Raw genomic sequence first — 24,649 nt, 5'->3', positions numbered from 1 at the left:
TTAAGAACCAGAGAAGGGTATCTATCAAAATAAAAATGGTTGGGCTCAGTTCTCTGATTGTTTTCTACCCTGATATGGCGATGTGTGTGTAATATTCACTCCACAACAAGTGGCCACATAGGTGACTAATGGCATCAACCGTCACTACGCTGGCAGATTAAAAAATTGCATTAGCTGTGCCATTGTCATATGCAGAATTTAATGCCTCATTGGTGGGAATTTGCATGTCTAGGTAGACCTCAACTTACAATCCTTCGTTTACTTGAAAGTTACAATGGCACTGAAAAAACTGACGTACAACAGGTACGTATTCACATTTACAATCATGGCAACATCTTCAGGGTTGCAAAATTTGGGCACCTGGCAAGCAGCATGTACATGTAGTCCTCAACTTAACGACCACAGTTGAGCCCTAAATGTATGTTGTTTAAGGAGAAATTTTGTGAAGTGAGTTTTGCTCCATTTTACGACTTCCCCTGCCACATTTCTTATGGGAATCACTGCTGTTACTAAGTGAATCTGGCTTCCCCATTGTCTCTGCTTGTCACAAGATTGCAAAAGGGGATCACGTGATCACAGGACACAGCAGCTGTCATAAACATGAACCCGTTGTCAAGCATCAAAATGTCAATCACGTAACGTTGGGGATGCTGCAGAGGTCACAAGTGTGAAAAATGGTCATGTCGCTTTTTTTCAGTGCCGTTGTAACTTCGGTCACTAAATGAACTGTTGCAAGTTGAGGACTACCTGTACTTGTGATGGTTACAGCCACCCCAGGATTATGAGACCTTTCCAGGTGTCTTCTGGCAAAGTCAACAGGGCAAACTGGATTCATTCAACCGCCGTGTGATTCACTTAACTGCAATGATTTGCTGTACAACTGTGGCAAAAAAAAAAAAGGTCATAAAACCAGGCACAACCGACTGCCTTAGCAACTGAAATTCTGTCCCCAGTTGTGATCGTAAGTTGAGGACCACTTGCAGTCTTCAGATCTAGTGATGTGCAGTGGTGTTTGACCACATCAGCATTTTGCATAACTCTTTATCATTTCTTACGACCGTTTGTTTTAGCTCATCACTGTTCAAAGTTTCAGTGGTGATGAAAAATGGAATGTATTACCAGTCCTGGCACTTCCGACATTGCAGCCTTCCTGCGGTCACATGACTGCAATAAGGTGCTTGCCAACCAGCACGGATTTATGACGGTTGTTGTGTCCGGAGATCACATGTTCGCCATTTAGCCAAGCAGCTAATAATAATAAAATTGTTTATTAGCTGCTTTAGCAGACAATAACATTGGATGTGATTCAGCAACAGAAGGTCCAGTCCCAATTGTGGTCATAAGTCAAAGACTATATCTACTTTCAAAATACGGGAAGAATTGGCCACCAAGAATCAACATTGCCTGTATATTTGGGAGAAATTAATATAATTGTGGGCAGAAGATAGCATTTGTAGAGCTATTCATGAGCTTTAAAGAGTTGATCCTTTTTTTTTTTTATAAAGGAGTGGAATTAAAAAAAAAACCTACATTATGGTTATGGGGATAATTTTTGTTCCCCAAATTCTTGCAAATTGAGACAGAGAGATTTACATGGGAACAAAAAACAAACAAACAAAACCTGAATACAAACAGAAAATCCAGCAAAGACATTTGCTGATATTCTTTTCTGGGTTGGTTATTAGCTTTAATCTAATCTTTATTAGATTAATAGATTATTATTTGATTGATACAGTCATGTAGAACTGGGCCTCCACTTAAGCCCAATTTCTGTTTCTCGCATTCAAAAATTTCTTTCAAAGCCTATTTAAATCTGAACATCATCTCTGTGAAAATTGCCTTCTCTTTGGATCAAGACCAAAAAGTCCTGGAGGTGTATTTGAAGATGGACAACAAACTGTTGCTGATGATTTAATGGGTGTTTTTGGCCACTGAAGAAAGTTGGTCTACATGATCTTTGGGGTCTTTTTTAACTCCTCAATTCTATTTTGGTCACCAAAGCTTAGTAGAAATCCACTTGACAACTTACACCAGTTGAGTAATGTGCCTGGAGAGAGTTGCCAAGCTTATTGTAAGGAGGCAATGGAATATAACTCACAAAGTGGTAGTGCTATTTTACTACTTTTTAGGGAAAAAAATAAAGAGTCAAAATATAATCAGTGCTCTGAAGATACTTCCAGCAGTGCATTACAAAATGCAAGACTAGTAAAAATAAAATCAAGAAAACCATAATATTGGCAGATGAGTCAGTTCATCCAACTTCTACTCAGTGTTACATTTACATAAAAGTAACCTATTTAATACTATATTAATTATTTCAAGCACCGGCAATTCCAAAGCTACCTCCCAAAAAGAAAACATTGTGGAAATGAAATCCAGGACATGCAACTGAATAATCAACAAGTGACTTTTCTTGTCTCGTGTACAATTAGAGCACAGAGACAGTTGAAGTAATGATCTTTGAAACTCTTTTGGTTAAAGATTAGTAACTCTTGCTCCAGCTTGTACAGCTATTGCAAACGGAGTAATATGTCTGCTATATAAACATAAAGGTCCTGTGACCTATGGCAACATCTGTAATAGTGGATTATTCATGGATCAACACCTTAAGGCTGTATAAAGTCCAAGAACATTTGTATAACATGAATATCAGTAGGCTATTAAAAGAATTAAGAAACTAGTCTTCAAGGTAATTGTGTTGACCCATTCTCCAGGTGGAAACAGATCAGCTAAGGCTGTAAAAACAGCTTGTAGAAAAAAGGACCAAACAGATAATTATAATGTAGAACCAAGGAAGGGTTAAGCAGGGCAGACACTACTCAAGGAGGTGAGCAAAGGCACAGTTAGTAGATCACAGCTCGGCCATGCAGTTATGGACAAAGAAGCATCATAGAGTTAAGCTCTGAGACACGTTAGATAACTTAAGAGATGCAAACTAAGACTTTTCTACTTTCAGCATTCTTAGCCAACAGAACTGTAGTCCAGGAGGTACCCTTCAGCCTTTCTACTAAGCAGTTTTTAACAAAGTTTCCTTTAGTAAATCATCTTAATATGTTCAGTTGCTTCCTAGTCCTGCATCTAACTTCCTTGAGTGATCCTATGTGCTGGATCTTTGCCATTCGTCTTCCTTCTCACTTCACCCGATCTGAAGAATTCTTCTGTTGGTTAATTAGCCATAGTTATGACCAAGCCGAGGGATGATTGTTATCAAGAGTGAAACACATTCACAATTCACAACCATTACTTCAAGTTGGTTTGATGCCCACCCACAGTTTCTCAGTTCCGGATGCAACATGAAACACTGATTCATGAGCCCAGAAAGCTCATTCAGATGTCCCCAGCACAGAAAGGAAGGAGCGGCCTCATCCGATAAATTCAAGTTATACTTTGGCATCTGAGCCATGATTTGCCATCTTCAAGAGGGTCTCTGACTAGCACCACTGGATGCCACGAAAGAAGGCTACTTGTGGCACATTAACAAATAAGCGGAGAGGTTCTGAAACATTCGTAAGAAAACATTACACAGAGTAGCAACAATGTTAGATTAGCATTCTTGGGCTGAATAATCAAGCAGGTGAAATCAAATTGCACCATCGCCATAAAAATTCTTCAAAAGATGTACATTATCATCCTTCTAATAGGCCTGCGTCTCGTGTTACGGATGAGAAATCCTAATATTTTCCTCTCCTAATAAGTTTATTTTATTGTCACTTCACTGTTTAATAGACTGCCAGGCAGGCATTGATCAATGCAGCTAACTCTTTCACAAACCCGAACCTTCAAATCTGATCATACCACGGATCGAAGAACAGATACACTTCTAGACAGCTAACTATGTTGTTGTTTTTTAGGCCTAAAAATAAGCAGCTAACTTAAGATGAATATGAATGAAGAACGTGAATTAGAGGAGGAGTGTATGCATGCAAGGAAAAAACTTTGGTGAAATTCCTGACATGTCTTAAACCCTAAACACGGGAAGATCTTACGATTATAATTTTGAGAAGAAATCTCTGTGTGTCTTGTGAAAATCAGTTTAGTTCATCAAAGCCAAGAGAATGTGGTGGTTGGGAAGGCAGAAAAAGACTTTGAGGTAGCCAGGAAGATTTAAAACAAGGGGGAAAGATAGCACCATATTTTGATGGAGACGAGAGGGCTCTGGGGAGATTTGGGAAGATGTCAATTGCCCAGCTGGGACACAAATGCTAATTTCTTGGTCTTAAGAAGAATAAGGTCTGACGTCCAGGCCTTGGCTACAAATTTTTCATGCAGACTTGGCACCGTCCCACCCGTGTCCGGAGCTGACCCGCTTTCAGTGTTTCCGAGACGGGAGAGTCAGCAAACTGATGGGTCGCCTCCACCGTGGTCAGCCAAAAGCTGTACTTGTTGGAAAAGTAGTGGCACGTTCCTCGGGCACCGTTGCACTCAATGAAAGGTGTGGCACGGAAGTCCTCCAGGCAGGATCCAGGAGAGACCAAGGACTGGCCACCGCCTTCGGCAGCCGTGTGCTGAAAGAAAACACCAGCAAGAGAAGGATGTTGGTGCAAAGAATCGTACAGAGCACTGCACACCAAGACAATTAGACACAAAGACAGTTTTTCCCTGAACGCCATCACTCTGCTAAACAAATAACTCCCTCACCACTGTCAAACTATTCACTAAGGCTGCATTACTATTACTATTAGTCTTCTCATCGTTCCTATCACCCATCTCCTCCCACTTATGACTGTAACTTTGTTGCTTGTATCCTTACGATTGATATTGATATTGATTGTTTCCTGATTGCTTATTGGTACCCTATGACTACGCATCTTGTCTTTTTATGTACGCAGAGAGCATCTGCACCAAAGACAAATTGCTTGTGTCCAATCACACTTGGCCAATGAAGAATTATGTTCTGTTCTGTTCTATTCTATCAACTGTGCTACGGAAGATCAAATGCAAACATCTGAGTCAACACTGCCCTTACACATGGGCAGCTTCCATCAGGATGGATGGCCCAGTGGATGGCAGGCAACTGGCTTCGAGAGTCACAGCCAAATTCGAATCACTGGAGGTTTTAAAAAAAAGACTGGGCCAACATTTGACCAGGATGGTATAAGGTCTCCTGCCTTGAGCAGGTGGTTGGAGAAGGAGACCTTCAAGGTCCTTTCCAGCGCTATGATTCTAAGTTCATGTGAAAATTGCTATTTGTTTCCCCTGCTGTTCAAAGCCTCATTGGCTGTTGCCAGGCAAGCTAGAAAAGTTTAAAAGATAAAGAATCTAACAAACATCAAAGCTTCCTTTTTGAATATTTAACACAATGAACTCACCCCAAAATTAAAGGCATTAAAGCGCCATCCCAAAGGTAATTGGTCGGTCTTGGTTTTTTATTTTGAAAACGTTTTGCTTCTCACCCAACAAGCTTCTTCAGTTCTATTTCCTTTCCTCCCCCCCCCCATTTCCTTTCCTTTCCTTCCTCATCCCTTCCCTTCCCTTCCTCCTTCTCTTTCTTTTCTTCTTCCTTGCCCTTCCATTCCCCTCCTCCTCCCCTCCCTCCCCCTCCTTCCCCATCCCATTCTGAAGAAGTTCTTCAGAATTCTCATCCAGTTCTTGGATGAGAAGCAAAACATTGTCCAAGGAAACACCCCCCCCCCCCGAAGAAACTCCAGTTGCCTTTTGAAAAACACCTTTGGGACAACCATGACCTGAATGATTGAGGACCTCCATAGATACTAAAATGCAATCCATTTTTGGTGATAGAATGAGGAAAGGGCTCATGTGGCCATTAAATGGCAACTGGGAAGAGCCACTGGTGGCCTGAAGATCACCGAACGAGACAGGCCATGGCATGAGCATGGATAAGGCGCTCTGTGCATATGCACCGAAAAGATGCGCGTTCCCACACGTGGCCATCCCTTCTGGGTTTCTTCTTACCATGAGGAAGGAGTAGCCAATCCAGAGACTCCTCCAGCCTTCGGGACATTGTGGGATAGTGATGTCCTGGCTGTGGACAGCCACAGCTTGAGATGGCGCTTCGCACACCGAGCAGCGACTGATGTACTGGGCGATTTGGTAACTGCTGACGGGCATCATGGGAATTGGAGCAGTGGTGGAAAGCCAATAGGATTTATCATTGCGGCTGGCGTAGTAGCACACTTCGTTGATGTTGCAATAAATAAAAGGCATGGTACTGAAGCGAGCCAGGCAGGAGCCAGCAAAACCTTTGAGAATGGAGGAACAAAGCATGAAATGGAGCATTAACAAGGACTCTCATTTCTGCAGCGGTGACTGTGAGTCTACAGGTAGTCCTCAACTTACGACCACAGCAGAGCCCCAAATCTGTGTAGCATGGGAAGGGAGTGATTAAAGTCTTAGATTAGGAGTGGAAAGATGTATTATGTGTCTTGCATCTAGTCCACTGATGTAAGCTACATAGATAACTAGATGAAGTCCATGTTTTTCCCAAACGGAAGGTTGTCTTTGGACCATGTGGGCATGGATCCTCCAACGCAAAGTGAAAATCCTTATTTCTCTCTTCCTTTTCTTTTCTTTCATTTCCTTCCTCCTTTCCTTCCCTTTCCTGCCCTCCCCTTCGCCTCCTTCCCCTTCCCCTTCCCAATTGCAAAATCATCTTCTCTTTCATGAACGCAGGGATTATCTCCTGCCCTCTTATTTTCCTGTTGTTCTCCTTTTTTTCAGGCTGGACACATTGCTTACCCAGATCTTGATTGTGGGACTTCTCCTGGCCCTCCACGTACAGCAAACTGTAGCCTTCCCAGAGTTTGTTCATGCCCACTGGACAGGGCGGGATCTGATCCGACTGGCTATGCTTCACCAAAGTATAGCCAACCCCAATGCTACGACCTGGCATCCCAGGCAGCCCAGCCAGACCTGGATTCCCAGGACGTCCTGCAAAGAGAGAGAGAGGTCCTTCCATGCAGCCTGTGACTGATATCAGCCCAGCAAAACCTGGAGGATTCATTCCCAACCTACCCCATGCAGATGAGTCTCAGCTGAAGGGAAGCAACTCAAATTGGAGTTTGCATTGTCAAAACATCATTTCTACTTCCTGTAGAATTTGCATTGTCTCCTGCTACATACAAATGGACTACCTAAGGCAGGGGTCCCCAACCTTTCGGACCTCAGGGACCACTAAAGTCATAATTTTAAATCCCACGGACCACTAATATGATCTGCCTAATGACCGGCTGGGTGGGCGTGGCTAGGTGGTCATGTGATTGAGTGGGTGTGGCCAACTTGATGTCATTCACTTCGAGGGGCACCTCGCCAGCCTCTACTCACCACTCCTCACTTCCCGGCCCGGGCTCCTTAGGGCCCCAACAGGAAGCAGTTGTTGGATCTAAGCAGCCATCAGGAGAAAGAGTTGGCAAAACAGCTCAGTTCAAATTGGATCTGACCAAGAAGGAGGCTTAGCAGAAGCACCTCACTGAGGACTACCAGCATAGGCTTTCCAAGCAGAGGGAAGACCTGCGGGAGTGCAAGGCCAAGTACTGGCGCCTGGAGGCTCAGCGGGCTGAGATGGTCAGCCAGTTCCAGGCCATGATGCAGTCCCACTGGAACGAGGCCCTCCGGTTCTTCGCCACCAGTGGCGCTTCCCTCCAGCCTTCGACCAAAGACCGACACCAGGAGGCTGAAGCAGACCCTGAAGTTGGAATTTCTGCCCCCCTTTGACCCACAGAAAAAGACCCCAAAGGGGGAGACTCTCAGCCAAGGGATACATGCAATGAGGACCCCTGATTTAGTACAATATAAAAAATGCGAATATTTTTTCTACGGACCACCAATCTTTTCTCGTGGGCCACCAGTGCTCCACGGATAACTAGTTGGTGTGTGTGTGTGTGTGTGTGTGTGTGTGTGTGTGTGTGTGTGTGTGTGTGTGTGTGCCTTCAAGTCAGTGCTGACTCCTGGAAATTGCCTGGACAGGTCCTGGCAGTTTACTTGGCAACATTTTTGGGAAGAGTTTACTGTCAGGTTGACATGATCCACTGAGCCACGCCTACCCAGCTGGTCATTAGGGCAGAGAACAGGTTGTTAAATGATTTGAATCCCACCACTGAACGGGTGCCTTGAAAAACTTGGCACCAAACACTTAAGAAAGATCTTAAGATCATGAACGTCTCTTGGGACAATACCAAAGATTCAAATCTCTAGAAAACACTTGCAGCTGCCCAACGTGCACGGGATCTAATGAAGATGATGATGGAAAGTAATTTTCTGTGAAGATTACCCTCTCTGCCATTTACACATCAGCAGCATTCCATAAATCGTCTCATTCGTTATCTTACAGTTTTTGTAGCACTTCAGGTCAAAGATGCTAATATACAGTATGTGAGGTAAAGGTAAAGGTTCCCTTCGCACATATGTGCTAGCCGTTCCCGACTCTAGGGGGCAGTGTGCATCTCTGTTTCAAAGCCGAAGAGCCAGCGCTGTCTGAAGACATCTCCATGGTCATGTGGCCGGCAGGACTAAATGCCGAAGGCGCACCAAACGCTGTTCCCTTCCCACCAAAGATGGTCCCTATTTTTTCTACTTGCATTTTTACATGCTTTCGAACTGCTAGGCTGGCAGAAGCTGGGACAAGGAACGGGAGCTCACTCCTTTACGCGGCGCTAGGGATTCGAACCCCCGAACTGCCGACCTTTCTGATCGACAAGCTCAGCATCTTAGCCATTGAGCCACTGCATCCCTACTATATTTATGATTTATATATATATTATATATACTATAGTTATATTTGTGTTGTATTTGTGCTGATAAAATAAAGGGAGACTAGTATAGATCCATTTCGAGCTATTTAGCTCTCATCAGCTAGCCATACCCTTACTGGGATTTGAACCTGGGCTGTATTATACACTAGGCAAGAGTCTTAGCCACTATGCCACAGGCTTCTCCTCCTTTATCAGCTGAGCCAGGGAAATAAGTATGTGTTTGTGTTACAACCCCTGGTATGCCCAAATTCCTTATATATATAATATATGTAAACTTACCTTCAAATCCTGGTAGTCCTGGAGTTCCTGGAGAACCTGGATCTCCTACCACACCAGAAGGACCTGGTAAGCCATTATTTCCCACCTGGCCAGGTATGCCTGCTTTTCCTTTTGGACCTGGTCATTAACATAGAAATTTTGTCCCATTCATTTATGATAACCATTTCAATTCAGAAGTCACAAGAGACAGATATGCTTAAGAAGACGACCAGCGCATCTTGGCTTGGAATCCGATATGTCTAGTCTAATGAAGAGAAGGACTAGGGTGTGTGTGTGTGTGTGTGACATGATAGGAGTGTTACAATATTTGATCGGCTGCCAGAAAGAAGAGGGAGTCAACTTAATCTCCAAAGCACCTGAAGGCAGGACAAGAAGCAATGGGTGGAAACTAATCAAGGAGAGAAGCAACCTAGACCTAAGGAGAAATTTCCTGACAGTGAGAACAACTGGTCAGTGAATCGGTCTGCCTCTGGAAGTTGTGGGTCCCTCATCACTGCAGGGTTTTAAGAAGAGATTGGGCAACCACTTGCATGAAATAACATAGGTTCCCCTGTTTGAGCAGGGGGCTGGACTAGAAGACCTCCGGGGTCTCTTCCAACTCTATTACCCTGTTTCTCCGAAAATAAAACCTCCGCAGATAATAAGCCCAATTGGGCTTTTGAGCGCATACAGTAAAATAAGTCCTCCCCCGAAAATAAACCCTCCCCTAAAATATTTAAACGCATGCCATTTCCTGGGGGGGGGGAGGAGAGAACATGCCCCACATGCACCTGCCAACCATATGGAATGCCCTTGCGGAGGCCGCTCCCGCAAACCCTAGCTACCGCGCCACTTCTCTTAGTGGCGGCTGCAAAAAGAGCAGCAGGCCTAGCGATGCTCAGGCTGGCAAGAGTGGGCCAGAAACAGAGACAGAACTTCCATCCCTCTCTGGATCAGCTGATCCATGGGTTGAGATTAAGGGGCCTCCTGCACCTCAAAAATAATAAGACCTCCCCCAAAATAAGGCCAAGCACTTATTTCGGGGGCCAAAAAAAAGTAAGACCCTGTCTTATTTTTGGAGAAACACAGTAATCTGCTATTCTGCTTTTACAAAGAATAAAAAAGCAAGCTCTCCTTAGGGCAGGGGTGTCCAAACTTGGGAACTTTAAGACTTGTGGACTTCAACTCCCAGAATTCCCCAGCCAGCATGGCTGGCTGGGGAATTCTGGGAGTTGAAGTCCACAAGTCTTAAAGTTCCCAAGTTTGGACACCCCTGCATTAGGGTTTCTCTTGGGAACCAGTGTTCAAAGCATTCTGTTTTAAGCCTGAAGGTCTTTGTGGATAGCCACAGGGAGGTAGATCCTCCAAGGACACCTTCTCCCGAGTCCCAGCTTTGCATACCCCTTTCGACGGACAATGTAATTTATTTTTACCTTGTGGTCCTCTTTGCCCCTGGAAGCCCGGCTCTCCATTTAAACCAGGGTTGCCATTATTTCCAGGAAATCCGATTATTCCAGGAGGAGCTCTGATATCTTTTGGTGGTTGGGTTAAGCCCGGAGCGCCTTGCAGCCCAGGAAAACCTATATAACACAGAGGAAGGATGACTTGTAAAATGACATTCATGTGGTCATCCTACCGATTTGGTCAGAAAATCCAAGGTCATGTTTTTCTGTCATTATTAAGAGCGTGTAACAATCTCGCAATGAATTGCTAAAGTGTAAAACATTCTTCCGATTGTGCTTCCTGTCTTCAATCCGCAGTGAAAGATGTCTCAACCTGGAGCAGGGGTCGGCTCCAGAGCCGCATGTGGCTCTTTCATCCTTCTGTGGCTCCCTGTTGCCGGTCGGTTCCAAAATTGATAGGGCTTTTGGTTAGGACAGGTAGAAGAAAAAGAACGCCATGCTAGGAGGAGACTCTATGGTGGAGGAACCAGATTTCCGGTTGGCAGAAGAAAAAGAATGCCATGCTAGGAGGAGACTCCATGATGGGGGGAACTAGACTTCCGGTCAGCTCCAGAATTGAATGTGGGTTTCCGGTTAGGACTTTTGTGACTCTAAGGTAGCCGACCCCTGAGCTAGAGAATCCACCACATCTTCAACTTTTCAAAAAAAGAGCATGGTAAAAAAAAAGACTCCGAAATAGACTGAGGATGCCTTAGAACAGGGGTGTCCAAATTTGGCAACTTTAAGACTTGTGGACTTCAACTCCCAGAATTCCCAGAGCTGGTTGGGGAATTCTGGGAGTTGAAGTCCACAAGTCTTAAAGTTGCCAAGTTTGGACACCCCTGCCTTAGAAAGAAGAGGAATATCCTATAAAATGGCTCATCTGTTTCTCTGGAACCCCAAATGTAGCACCCAGGGAAGCAGCAACTACTTCTGGACCACTAAGTTCTCCTGAACTGATATAGCAAGCAAAGTTCCATAAATCCTGAGCCTTGGTAAACATCTCTACCGTAACTTCAACTTCAAAACAAACTGGAATTTGAGGTTCATCCTAGATTCCAGGATGATGTCGAGCCCAGTAAAATTAGGGAAGCGAGAACTACAGAATAGAGATTTCACTAAGACATCTGGCGTGCTCAACGCTGCCTGAGTTGAGTTGCAATTTATGAGATATGGACCTTCAACCCCTGGATTGCTTATGTCTGCTTTTTCTTCCATTTCTTGCCTGCTTCCTCATAACCTCTCATACATGGTACATAGCCAATCATCTGTCTGATGCTCATACAGTAGCCCTCGACTTATAACCATAGTAGAGCATGCTCATTACGGTCGTAAATCATGATGTTTGTAAAGCAGGTCACCCAAGTAGTCAACTCGACTTTATGACTTTATTTTTGTAGTAGTTGTTAAGTGGATGTGGAGATTGTAAAGCAAACCAATTGTTTGTTATGGTCTGACTTTGCTGAAAATCAGAAATAAAAGATGGGTTTTGCCCAAAACACTCTAAAATGTGGTCATGTGACCATCGGATGCTATAAATGGGTACTAGTTGCCAAGAGTGTCAGACCTGCAAGCCGTCTTTTCTTTTTAGGTTTCAGGCCTGCCACACTTTCTACTGTTTACTTTCTATTGTGTGAAAATGGGAGGGAGGATTATATGGAGTTGGGTGATACGTAGCCATAACAACATTCTTCTTAGAAAGCCAAGGCCATCTTTGTCTCTGCACCTGACCGGAACTGGATGGGTGGAACTGCCGGTGTTCAGTGGAAGATTAGACCATGTGATAGGGTTGTGGGTGTGTGTGAACTTTCAACTAGGTGGGGAAAACCGGGAAGCTTTCAGATTCTGGTTTTTCCAGATGTGCAAACATGGCTCTCTTCATAAATTGGAACTGTGAGGAATCTCTTGTCTTGGATTCTTATTTTATTTTGGATGCTATTTGGAACCCTGACAAAAAGCCTAAAATGTGATCATGTGACTGCAGGGAGTGAGGCCGTCAGAACTTTGGAAAGGTTAGTCATAACTTCAAATAATTGCTATACAATGAGTTGTAACTTGAGGACTATCTGTATGGTTTGATCTGGAGTTACGTGCATTGTCCAAGACTTACCTGGAGGGCCTGCTTTGCCTTTTGGCCCAGGGAAACCTGGATCACCCTGTGGTCCATCTTTCCCAGGCATGCCCATGAAACCTGGGTCTCCTCTGAATCCTGAGGAGAAAGGAAAGAGAAAGATCCAGAGGTTGGCTTCTAAATTAGGCAGGACTGAAAATTCATCAGACTGAGCAGCTTCTCCTCTTTTAGAACATTTTGGCGAACACCGAAGTTGCCTCGAGATCCACCTTGCCCAGACTGTATGACAAAAAAGGGGGATTTGTGCTTCTCCTCAAAACCTCAGCATGGAACCCAATTTGGAGACCTTTGTTATGGCCCACCAGTGGCCAGCAGAGCTGGCAGCAGAGTTGGACAGTGAGGAGGTTGGGGAGGAGTATGGGGAAGGTTCGGATGAGGGCTCTGCGTCGGAGGCTGAGGCCATCTAGCAGTGATCAGGTGCCTACAGAACTAGACAGCAGTGAGGCAGAGGAACAGCTAGAGCCTATTCCCAGGGTGCGCATGCGCAGAGCTGCCAGAAGAAAAGAATAACTCAGAAATCAGGGTAGACTTGGGAGTAAAGCCACAGGTGGAAGGTGATTGGCCCCTCCCATAGGAAATAAAAGAGGAGTGAAAGGGGAGGGGGCTTTTGCAGGAAACAATTCGTCCGCCTGTTCGTTAGATTCATTCGTTAGAATCTCAGAGTCTCTGTGCCCAGTCTTTCCTTGCACAGCACCTCATTTGGAAAATATTTATATGGCAGATTTCCAAGATAGATAAGATCTGTAGTCATGAATATTCCTTTGAAAGACTGTTTGCCAGGCCTTTGCTGAATGTGAATGAGAGGAATTCACATTTGTTTAATAAAAGGGGTTTTGGCGGGAACAGGACTCTGCCTCGCGGTTTTTGGGGAAGCCTAGGTCAGAACAGCCTTTGAGGATAAATCCCCTTTTTACTACTCTTGTAATCCCTTAATTCCAAGTAGAATTGGGGCAACTGAATGGAGCTGAGCATTTACTGGCTGGATGCTCTTCCTGATGCCATGTGGAGTTTGCAGCAAATATTTTCTCGTTGCCCCTTGAGAAACATCTGCCACCACCTACAATTGAATCTTCATAATACCCGTCAGGCTCCCAAATCCAAGGAAGGTACACTGAAGTTCTTCTCAGCAGTTTCCTTTATTGTTCCTCACCCAGAGGCAGAATCTTGCCAAACTAAAGCAAATTACCGTATTTTTCAGAGTATAAAACGCACCTTTTTCCCTCAAAAAAGGGGCTGAAAATCTGGGTGCGTCTTATACACTGAATACAGCATTTTTTGCCTCCCGAAATCCCGCTGCCTTCACCAAAATAGCCATGCACAGCTTTTAGAAGGCTTTCAGAGAGCTCCTGGGGGATGGGGAGGGCAGAAATGAGCAAAAAACGGCCCATTTTTGCCCCACGGTTCTCAGCAGCACTCTATAGGCTTCCTAAAAGCTATCCATGCCCTTTTTTTTGATAAAAACCAGGCCCGTTTTTGCAAAAAACTGGCTGTTTTCTGCTCGTTTTTGCCCCCCCGAAAGCACTCTACAAGCCTCCATGACCTTTTTTGAAGAAAAATGGGCCGTTTTGGGGAGGTTTGCAGAGTACAAAAACTTTTTTTTTAAAAAAAATTCCTCTTCAAAACCTTGCTGCGTCTTATACTCCGAAAAATATGGTACTTACACCAGGGGTGTCAAACTCAATTTCGTTGAGGGTCACATCAGGACTGTGGTTGACCTCGGGGGTGGGGCTGATTGGGGTGGGCATGGACAGCTTCACGCCACTTCCCAAACTGCTGGCATGTTTCCTCTTCGCATTGGGTAGACCAAGTCGAAGCAAACGTGGGTAGACCGGGCTGAAGTGAAGGGGGCCAGCCCCTAAAATTTTCCAGGATGGCCCTGTGGGTCAGATCCGACCACATTGAGGGCCACATCTGGCCTGCAGGCCTTGAGTTTGACTTACACCATTAAGTGTTTTTTATCGAGGCAACCTGGTCTATCCAAATATGGGACGGAGCATTCTGCTTCCGCTTTCATCTTTCAGCCCCAGTCCAGGAGCCTTCGCAGGCAATCACTTTCACGACAAACTATTTTTCTGTTAAATTTATATTTACTGACAAGGAAATAAAGATTTCTTTCTTTCTTTGTCGGTAAATATAAATTTAATACTTACACCATTAAACATACAGTATATTGAGGACACCTAGGGAGGAGCCATCTTCACCTTCTTTCTCCCACACAAACTATCTAAACTTCAATGCCTCTTGCTCATCTGGAATGCAACCCCTCCCTCTTGGGAATCCAGACAACATTCCGCTACATATACTCACCTTTGAAACCTGAAGCACCAGGGACTCCACTAAGTCCAGGGATGCCTGTGTCGCCTTTGAGGCCTGGGAAGCCCGAGGGACCCATGGGGCCTGGATTACCTCGGTCACCTTGATTGAAGGCTGGGCCCGGTGGTCCTGGTGGCCCAGAAGGTCCTTGGAAGCCTGGGGAAAGAAGAACCAAGGAGATGTTGTTGCCAGTCACGCCTTGGTCTGCTGGGAGCTCAAGAAACCCTTAACTCATTCCAGCAGCTCCCAAATCCTGAAATTGTGTCCATGTGTTGCCTAGGAAGTTGCTGAGAGACCGCCTTAAAAATGATTGTAGGTAGTCCTCATTTAGCAACCATAATTGGGAGCGGCCACTTGGTTGCTAAGTGGAACTGTAACTGTGCTTGTGGTCTGGCTTCAGCTTTCTTTTGGTTTACAGACCCGAGAAGGTCATAAATGTGAGGACTGATCCCAAAGTTATTTTTTCATTCCTGCGAATAGTGGCTAAATTTTATATATAAAGTTTTTATTTTATTTTTTTTCATTTTCATAACATATAAACCACATGTATACTATTACATGACCAACATCGTATTATATTATTAAATATTTACGTCAATTCATCTTACCATCAACTTCCAAAAATGATTATTGGCTCTTCTGCTCTCCATACACCATATTTGTACCTTAGCCATCACTTTCTTCTCCCTCTCTCCTCCTCCTCCCTACCTCCTTTCTTCCCTCTGTCGTCCTTCTCTTCTCTACTTCCCCTTCCTCTCTCCTTCTCCTCTCTCCCCTTTCCACTCCTTCTTTCCCTCCTCCTGATTTAGTGGCTAAATGAGGCACTTGCTAAACAAGGACTACCTGTATTGAAAATCTTCCACCATGGCCGCTTTACGTACGAAATATCACATGAAAGTACCTTACCCCATTTTCATTTGGCCCTTCAGAGAAGGCTAATAAAAATAACAAAACATCTGGAGCATCACTTGAACATGATTAGCCTTGACAAAATCCACCATCCGTCAATTGCAAAAGACAGCTTTGTTTAGAACAGCTTGCATCCTGCCACTCATACCATCCAATATCCACATCTGCCTATGCCAGGTCCTTGCGAGGGACTTAATAGGTGGATAAAAATGCCAAATAAGATCTGAACATTTAACTGACTGTTGAGCAACCATAATAAATACAATAACCACAACACGTAACTTTTCTTGCTTTTGGAGACAGCATGAATTAAATTCCTGATAGGCTCAAACACCTGACAATCCACCAGAGCTCAGAAATTAGTGACTTCAAAAGACCTGAAACCACAGGTTAGCTATGTTTCTCCAGCATGCTTGGATTATTCCGGGTTTCAGCAATCAATATCTTGATTGCTGAAACTAGCTTGATGTCACTATTGCGTCTTGGGCATCTGTGGTTGCCCAAGCTCTCTGCCAGAGAAAACGGGCTCCAGGGCTCCATTTTCAGCTGTGCCGGCCTCCTGCTGCCCTCCTGCCCCCCAAGGTCCATTTTCACTGGCAGAGGGTGGCAGGAGGCCACTGCAGCTGAAAACGGACCTTGGGAGGGCTGCATGTCAGTCCTTTACTGTTTCTAGGGTGGCCCAACGGGACAGATCTCAGGACCCTGCGGGCTGGATCGGCCCCTGGGCTTTGAGGTTGACCTCCTTGCTCTAGACCATAAATCATGATTTATTAGCCACAGTGGTTAAGTTCACACGTTAAGTCAAACTGGCACAAGGGAGGCTATGCCAGCATGTTTGCAAAGGTGGTCTTCCTGTAAAAGCCCATCCCCAAGCTTGCCGCTTCCATACCTGGCAGACCATCTTCTCCAGGACGTCCCGCATCACCGGGCTTCCCAGGGACCTTGGAAGGGACAGAGATGCCAGGGGGGCCTCGCCCCCCAGTGAAACCTGGGCTCCCAGGAAGACCTACAATGACATAAACAAACATTTCCAGACTCTGCATTGCTGTAGGAAAAAAAGAGCCCGGAAGAGATATTGTACATTAATTGACTAAGCAATGGACATGTTGAATTTGAAACGGCTAATTCTGCTAAGAGGAAATGGCTGCGTTCCCCCCTGCCCCACGCCCATGACCCAAAAATCAGCTGGTCGGTGGAAGGCATGTGTACATGTGTGGTGGACCTGAGCTGGGGTGACGGCTCACGTGTCCGCCGAAAGGGCTCAGCATGCCACCGGTGTCACGCATGCCGTAGATTCGCCATCATGGAGCTATAGTATTTTCTCTCTTTCAACTTCTATTATTTACCCATTTCTCCTGCAGGTCCTCTTGGTCCACGAAGGCCAGGAGCTCCACCCTGGAAACCGGGGTCACCTCGCTGACCTTTGACACCCGGAATTCCCGCCGATCCAGGTAGTCCAATTTCACTCAGGCCTAATGAAATTAGAAAAACAGCATGAACAGCAGCTTGGTCCAGATGCTGTTTACTATAACAACTGGCAATCCTTGATGATTGAAATCAATCAATTAATCAGGGAACCAAATTGGGGAAGCTGGGAAAACGTTTTCCTCTTTCTGTAGCTCTGAGGCTTCAGAATTTGGCTGCAAAATGGGAGAAAGCAAAACACGGCTTTTAAGACTCTGCAGGAAAAGGATTTGAAGGATTTGAAGGAGAAACTTCCTGACAGTTAGAACAATTAATCAGTGGAACAGAAGTTGCCTCCAGAAGTTGTGAATGCCCCAACACTGGACGTCTTTAAGAAGAAGTTGGATAGCCATTTGGCTGAAACGGTATAGGGTTTCCTGCCTAGGCAGGGGGTTGGACTAGAAGACCTCCAAGGTCCCTTCCAGCTCTACTATTGTATTGTATTGTATTGAAGGGTCCAAGGGTTTTAGATGCTTCTGTGGGGCGCAGTCAAATGCCAAAACACTGCTGACGACATCACCACCCAAAAGTCTCAACTCACACATTTGTGGAATTCTTGATGCTCTCTAAAATTGGCTGTTTGCTTGCAGGTGTTGTGTTACCTAACAGATAATATCATCAGTGCTTGTCACTCACCTTGATTAACGTGACTTGCACTGATGAGGTTACCTAGTTGAGTAACGAAATGTCTACAAGCCAACGATCAAGGTTAGAGAGCACCAAGAACTCCACAGTTCAACCCTGAACGACGGAAATTCTTTTCTATTGGATTCACACAATTGCATCAGAGGTTGGACAAAAGGGAACCATTTAGGCAGTGGTGGGATTCAGCCGGTTCGCACCTATTCGTGAGAACCGGTTGTTAACTTTCTAAGCAGTTTGGAGAACCAGTTGTTGGAAGAAATCTCCTTTTGTTTTTGTTCCACTTTACAGGGCTAATCCTGTAAGGAAGGCAGGAAGGAAGGAAACATTCTGGTGTTGCTTCTAGCCTAATCTTGATTGCCCTGCTTACAGAAACTGCCTCTCCGGTTAACCCTGATTACATTGTAACAGCTAAGGCGAAGCGCCCATTAACCTGAGTGACGTTGAATTGGTCATGCCCACACAGTCACATGACCACTGAGCCCCGCCTACCCAGCTGGCCATTAGGGCAGAGAACCGGTTGTTAAATTATTTGAATCCCACTGTTAGATAGGCACAAAAGGCGAGCGGAGACGTGAGGCGATACAACAGGCTTTTATTAACACAGACAACTGTCAAAGTATTTACAGGAGAGAAGCGCGCTGGGCTAGTCTGACAGCTATTTATGTGAAGCTGTCAGACGAGCCAGCCAATCCGCACACCGGATTTTCCCCGCTCTCAGCAAGGTCGCGTCTTATCCAATCAGACGTGACCTGGCTGTTGCTACCGCAGATGCCGGCTGTCAGGGGGAAATCCCTGACGTCATCTGCGAGGATATAACACCCACCACTGCATTTAGGGGATGATATTACTGCATTTTGTGTCAACCCTGAAGATGACCTGACCGAGGCCATTTTGAGGCTTCAGTGTTGCCACACTGGAGCTGAAGGATCGGGAAGGAGGAATAGAGATAGCTGGGGTATTGTAGCCAAAACAAAATACGGTCTCCTGGGAACCAAGGGCATTCCCACAGGTGGTCAGAGAGAGGAGGAGTGAAGTTACCAGGCAACTGGACGGTACCTTGATTGGACCATGTGAGTGATGTTTGGGGGGGGAAGGGAATAAACTTTTACTTTTGACTATGTGAAAACCACAGGAACATTCAGAGTCAGTTTTCATCAGTCTGTGCCAATATGATATACCAAATAAAACTGTTCTTTGAGGATTCATCCTGCCTCGGAGTTTTGTTTGCTATGGGTGTATTACTTGGACAATTTGATCTTACTGTGGAAGCTCCTAAGGATCTTTTAATTTACCTTGTTTTCCAGGAGAACCTTTGGTGCCCGGTAAGCCATTTAGGCCGGTCAGTCCTGGGAATCCTGGGAATCCTGGAGATACATTTTAGAAGGTTTGATACCATTTTGGTGGTCACTAAGAAATTGCTGCTGTTGCTGCTGTATATTTATTGTTTTTATTTACTAAATGTTTGGCCAAGAGACCTGCAAGGAAACTTACAAAGGTAACTTCGACGGCAAAAATCAATTCAGTAACATAATACAGTATTAGATATTGTCAAGGTCACATAGGGTTTTCAAGGAAGTTGAGAGATCCTGGCCAACTGCATGTCAAAACAAGAAAGTGAAACGAAAATCTTGGAAGTAGAAGCCTATACAGTAAGACCCTGTCCTATACGTCAATGAAGACTCAATCATCCAAACCAAAGTGTCTCAAGGTTGAATCATGGGGATTGGACCAGACTTTGTTAATGTGAGACATTTTGTTGGCCATCCAAGCAACGTCAAGAAAGGCTCTGCCCTATGTCCTCTTCATCTATAAATCCAGCTAATCAACCTTGAAGTAGGAATGGCCTATTGGGATTGGTGAACGAAGGACACCTTGCAGTCATCAGTGGTGGGTTTCTTCCTGATCCCACCGCTAACTCCCAATTGCTGTTAATAAGTGAAGGAGAAGGAAATTCACCATTCGTCTCCAGCTTGATGATCCACTGATCTATCTCCAGTATTATTCCAAGAAACTTTGCAAGATTTGATTTGGCATTCCAACCCACAATTTGAGTTTCTCTCTGGAAGTAAGGTTTTTAAGAACAACCCCTCAAATGCAAAACAAACCTTTTGGTCCTGAAGTGCCAGGAGTTCCAGGAATTCCTGGAGCTCCACGTTGCCCAGGATTACCTGGAAAACCTGGGTTTCCCCTCGAAGTGCCAGATCCAGGGAAGCCTAACGGGGAAAAACAAAGAATTGTTTAAAACTGAGCTCCTAAAGTTGCAGACTATATATTTCCCAAATGCTAAAACCTTCAGAAGCCGGGAGTCTTAATGAACTCAACTTACTTCAGCTGGGAGTCTTACTCAACGGAACTCAACGAAATGAGTTCCAAGGACACAAATTTAGAATTAGTGAACGGAAGCACAGAATCAAGATATTAAGTAGTTAGCATTTATTTAAATATACAACTTGTAGGAGTTACAACATAAAGCAAGGTAAGAAGGTTTCCAGAGTTTTCCCGTCTAGGCACTGACCAAATCTAATCCACCTTAATTTCAGCCAGATTGGATAAATCAAGTCTCCCTTGAGTCAAGGTAAACTCTAGATAAAGGTAAAGGCTCCCCTTGCACATATGTGCTAGTCGTTCCTGACTCTAGGGGGTGGTGCTTATCTCCATTTCAAAGCTGGAGAGCCAGCACTGTCTGAAGACATCTCAGTGGTATTGTGGCCGGCATGACTAAATTCCAAAGGCACACGGAACGCTGTTACCTTCCCACCAAAGGTGGTTCCTATTTTTCTACTTGCATTTTTACATGCTTTTGAATTGCTAGGTTGGCAGAAGCTGGGACAAGTAACGGGAGCTCACTCCATTACACGGTGCTAGGGATTCGAACCACCAACCTGCCGACCTTTCTGATCGACAAGCTCAGCGTCTCAGTCCCTGAGCTACCACGTCTTGGTGACTGTGTGGGTACAAGGTTTTATGACAACTACATAGAAGTGATATGCCACATCTTCTTCTGGGGTGTGTTTTCAACCGATTTTCTGAGATTTTCAAGACAAAGGAAACAATGAGATTTGGACAATCTTGCGTGAGAGTTTATGTATCCTTCAGTTTTGCAGACATCTTTGTGAGCGTTCTGGAGAAGTTTCTGGATGCAAAAAAACCCTGCTAATCCCTCTGCATTAAAAGATCCACCTTGCAAATGATATGGCTTTGGTTACCTTGTGGTCCTTCTTGTCCAGGGTTACCTGGTGACCCCTTCTGTCCATTTGGTCCAAGACCTCCTGAATATCCTGGGTCACCTTTTGTTCCTTGGACACCTGTTACACCTTCAAAAACCATAAGATGAGCCATTAAATTGCTATCTTCCCCAACCTAGGAAATTCTTGGAGTTGAACATTTATACCCTTGTCTAATTTTTACCCAGGTGTTCACATCTCTAAGATGCATGAAGATGGTATTTCCATGGGATTAAAAAAAAACCTCTAAAATCATGAATGGGAATTTACTCTCTTTTTAGCAAGGCTGAACTGACAAAGGTCTCTTCGTAAAGCATGTCTACAATCAGCCAACCATATTGTAGGACCACAGGCGGTTCAGTTGAGAAGTACTGACATTTATTCACTCATTTCTAAGGAACCTCAGGAAGTTTACACGGATCCCTTAAGGAAGTTGGTGTCAGGCGCAAAGGATCAGGACCATACGTTAAGTTGCAATTCAGAAGACTTATTGCGCAAGCCTACACACAAGAAAGCTAGTCAGCTAAAGTTCAATAAATACTAAATTGGCACCAGATATGGTTCAATGGAATTCAAAATGGGTTGGACATGGACTGTTTGCGGCAATGTTAATGATTCTAAGCTGATGATGTGCTTAACTCCACCTCCAGCTCTGCCTGTTGTTCTCCTACAGGCGAACTTTTAGTTAATGTACTAGTAAAAGTAATCTAAAATAAGCCTACTAGTTGCCCTTCCTTGAGTCATTGTCGGGTATTGATTTATTTACCTGGAAGCCCTCGGTCCCCTCGTTGGCCCTTAGGCCCCACACCACCTGGGACTCCTCGGGATTCCCCTCGATCACCTGAAAAGGGAAAAATAATCAACTGCATTTTGTCTCAGCAATTCCAAAAATTCACCATCTCCCTCCCACATCCAGAGTTTTCTTGGAAAACCATTACTATCCAGTACTATTTTCTCTTCCACTTTTTTTCAAGGATGTTTTTTTTTTCCACACAGCATAATCAATACGAATTTTGAGTGAAGATAAATGGGGAGAAAAGTAATAGAGAAGTGAAAAAGAACTATATAAAAGGAAGTATAAAAAGAAAGAAAAAGAAAGAAGAGTTTCTGGTTTACTTAAACAGCTGTTATAAATACATTTTATACAACTCAGAAAGCTCAAACTGCCCAGGGAGCTGCTGATTCAGTTCTATAGAGGAATTATTGAGTCTGTCATCTGCACCTCCATAACTGTCTGGTTTGGCTCTGCAACCCAACAAGACAGACGGAGACTTCAGAGGAGAATCAGAACTGCAGAAAAACCAATTACTCCCAACCTGCCTTCCATTAAGGACCTGTACACTGCAAGAGTCAAAAAGAGGGCCGTGAAAATATCTATAGACACCTCACGTCCTGGACAAAAATTGTTTCAATTTCTACCCTCAAAACGATGTGGTATGGCTCTGCACACCAGAACAACTAGACACAAGGACAGTTTTTCCAAGAATGCCATCACTCTGCTAAAGAACTAATTCCCACAACACTATCAAACTATTTACTAAGGCTGTATTACTATTATTCTTCTCATCTTTCCTATTACCTATCTCCTTCCACTTATAACTATAACCATGTTGCTCGCATCTTTACAATTTATATTGTTTATTTGTTTCCTAGTATGATTTGATTGCTTATTAGTATGCTATGACTATCACTAAGTGTTGTATCGTATGATTCTTGAGGAATGTATTTTATTTATCTTTATGTACACTGAGAGGATATGCACCAGAGACAAATTCCTTGTGTGTCCAATCACACTTGGCCAATCAAGAATTCTATTCTATGTAAAGAATTCTATTCTATGTAAAGAATTCTATTCTATTTAAAGAATTCTATTCTATGTAAAGAATTCTATTCTATGTAAAGAATTCTGTTCTATTTAAAGAATTCTGTTCTATTTAAAGAATTCTATTTATATTTTACTTCTCTCTCTAAGGTTACATCAAAGCTTCCTTCTTTCCCTAATCTACTCCTCCTAATCATCTTATCTATAAACCACCCATTCATTTTTTCTCCTTTCTAGAGCAAAAAGTCTTCAAGGTCCCCTATGTTGTTGACTTTTGAAAAGATGCTAACAAGACCACACCGATGACTCACCCTTTGGGCCACGCAATCCGGTAACCCCTGGAGAGCCTGGGGAGCCTGGGATCCCTTCAGCACCCTATTGAAGAAAGCAGAATGTCATCATCATAATTAACACTGAAACCAGCTTCCATGGTAGGGTGATTGGTCTCTTTGTATCCAGAGAGGAAGCTCCTTTCAAGTGACTATTCTGGTGACCACCAGCGATCTGAAGCCACTACGGCGGCCAAGGGGATGCTGCAATGGTCACGGGTGAAAAACGGTTGTTACCGTATTTTTCGGAGCATAAGACGCACCAAGGTTTTGAAGAGGCAAATTAAAAAAAAAGTAGGTAGGTAGATAGAGGGATACAGACAGAGAGAAATAGAGATAAATACAGTAGGTAAGTAGGTAGATAGAGGGATAGAGAGAGAGAAATAGAAAGAGAGAGAGAGAGAGAGAAATACAGTAGGTAGGTAGGGAGAGAGAGTAGGTAGGTAGATAGGTGTTTCCAGGTGTATTTATCCATGTGCTGGAGAAGGAAATCACTGACTATGTTTCTGCTGGCACAGCACTTGATCAATGTAATTCTCATCAATCAGTTAAAGAGCTTTCCAAAAGGGGAAAAATATTTTGCACTCTGCAAACCTCCCAAAAACGTCCCGTTTTTCACAAAAACAGGCCTGTTTTTTTTAAAAAAAGGCATGAATAGCCTTGGGGAGGGGCTTGAAGAATGCTCCTGGGGGATGCCCCCCCAAAATGAGCAAAAAAGCCCATTTTTCATGAAAACGGGTCCGTTTTTTGTCAAAAAAATTGCATGCATAGCCTTATGGAGGCTTATAGAGTGCCGCTGGGGGCTGAGGGGGTGGAAACAGCCTGTTTTCTGCTCATTTCTGCCCTCCCCAGCCCCCAGGGGCTCTCTGAAAGCCATCTAAAAGCTATGCACGGCTATTTTGGTGAAGGGGGCGGGGTTCGGGAGGCAAAAAATGCTGTATTTGATGTATAAGATGCACTCAGATTTTCAGCCTCTTTTTCGAGGAAAAATTGTGCATCTTATACTCCGAAAAATACGGTAAGTCATTTTTTACAGCGTTGTGGTGCTTGACTGAAATGTACCAAGCTTAGAAAACTCACAAAGGTGCCACGGAATGCTTTGAATACGGTTAGTCCTCAACCTACGACCAGAAATGGAGCCCAACATTTCTGTTGCAAGGTGAAAACATTTGTTAGGTGAATTTTGCCCCCCTTTGTGACCTTTCCTGCTGCAGCCGTTAAGAGAATCGCTGCAGGGGTTAAGCAAAGTGACACGGTTGTTAAGTGAATCCCCATTGACCCTGCTTGTCAGAAGGTCGCAAAAGGGAATCGTAGGACTCTGGGATGCTAAAAGCGTCATAAATATGAGACAGTTGCCAAGCATTAGAATTTGGATCAAGTGACCGTGGAGATGCTGCAACAGTC

At 44.2% G+C, this 24,649-nt stretch overlaps 2 protein-coding genes across 3 annotated transcripts in view; one reads left to right on the top strand and one right to left on the bottom strand.

Moving 5' to 3' along the window:
* The window catches only part of RAB39B (RAB39B, member RAS oncogene family), a 404,112-nt gene that overhangs the window by 289,881 nt on the left and 89,582 nt on the right, over window positions 1-24,649 (top strand). The gene's annotated exons all lie outside the window — the stretch shown is intronic.
* Window positions 2,089-24,649, bottom strand: part of COL4A6 (collagen type IV alpha 6 chain) — a 203,971-nt gene continuing 181,410 nt past the window's right edge. For both annotated transcript variants that reach the window (XM_081963965.1, XM_081963966.1), the window contains 14 exons: window positions 23,228-23,291; window positions 21,861-21,935; window positions 21,077-21,184; window positions 19,976-20,083; window positions 19,163-19,234; window positions 17,108-17,233; window positions 16,651-16,767; window positions 14,847-15,008; window positions 12,519-12,617; window positions 10,400-10,546; window positions 8,988-9,104; window positions 6,697-6,888; window positions 5,914-6,200; window positions 2,089-4,505 (listed from right to left, as the gene is read on the bottom strand). In XM_081963965.1, coding sequence (XP_081820091.1) covers window positions 4,251-4,505; window positions 5,914-6,200; window positions 6,697-6,888; window positions 8,988-9,104; window positions 10,400-10,546; window positions 12,519-12,617; window positions 14,847-15,008; window positions 16,651-16,767; window positions 17,108-17,233; window positions 19,163-19,234; window positions 19,976-20,083; window positions 21,077-21,184; window positions 21,861-21,935; window positions 23,228-23,291 — 1,929 coding nt within the window. In that variant the 3' untranslated portion in view covers window positions 2,089-4,250. The remainder of the gene's footprint in view (window positions 4,506-5,913; window positions 6,201-6,696; window positions 6,889-8,987; window positions 9,105-10,399; window positions 10,547-12,518; window positions 12,618-14,846; window positions 15,009-16,650; window positions 16,768-17,107; window positions 17,234-19,162; window positions 19,235-19,975; window positions 20,084-21,076; window positions 21,185-21,860; window positions 21,936-23,227; window positions 23,292-24,649) is intronic.

The sequence above is a fragment of the Natrix helvetica genome, assembly GCF_964273705.1.
Source record: "Natrix helvetica genome assembly, chromosome: 11".
NCBI lineage: Eukaryota > Metazoa > Chordata > Lepidosauria > Squamata > Natricidae > Natrix > Natrix helvetica.
Note: the sequence above shows the minus strand (reverse complement) of the source record. Positions and strands in the feature narration are given on the sequence as shown.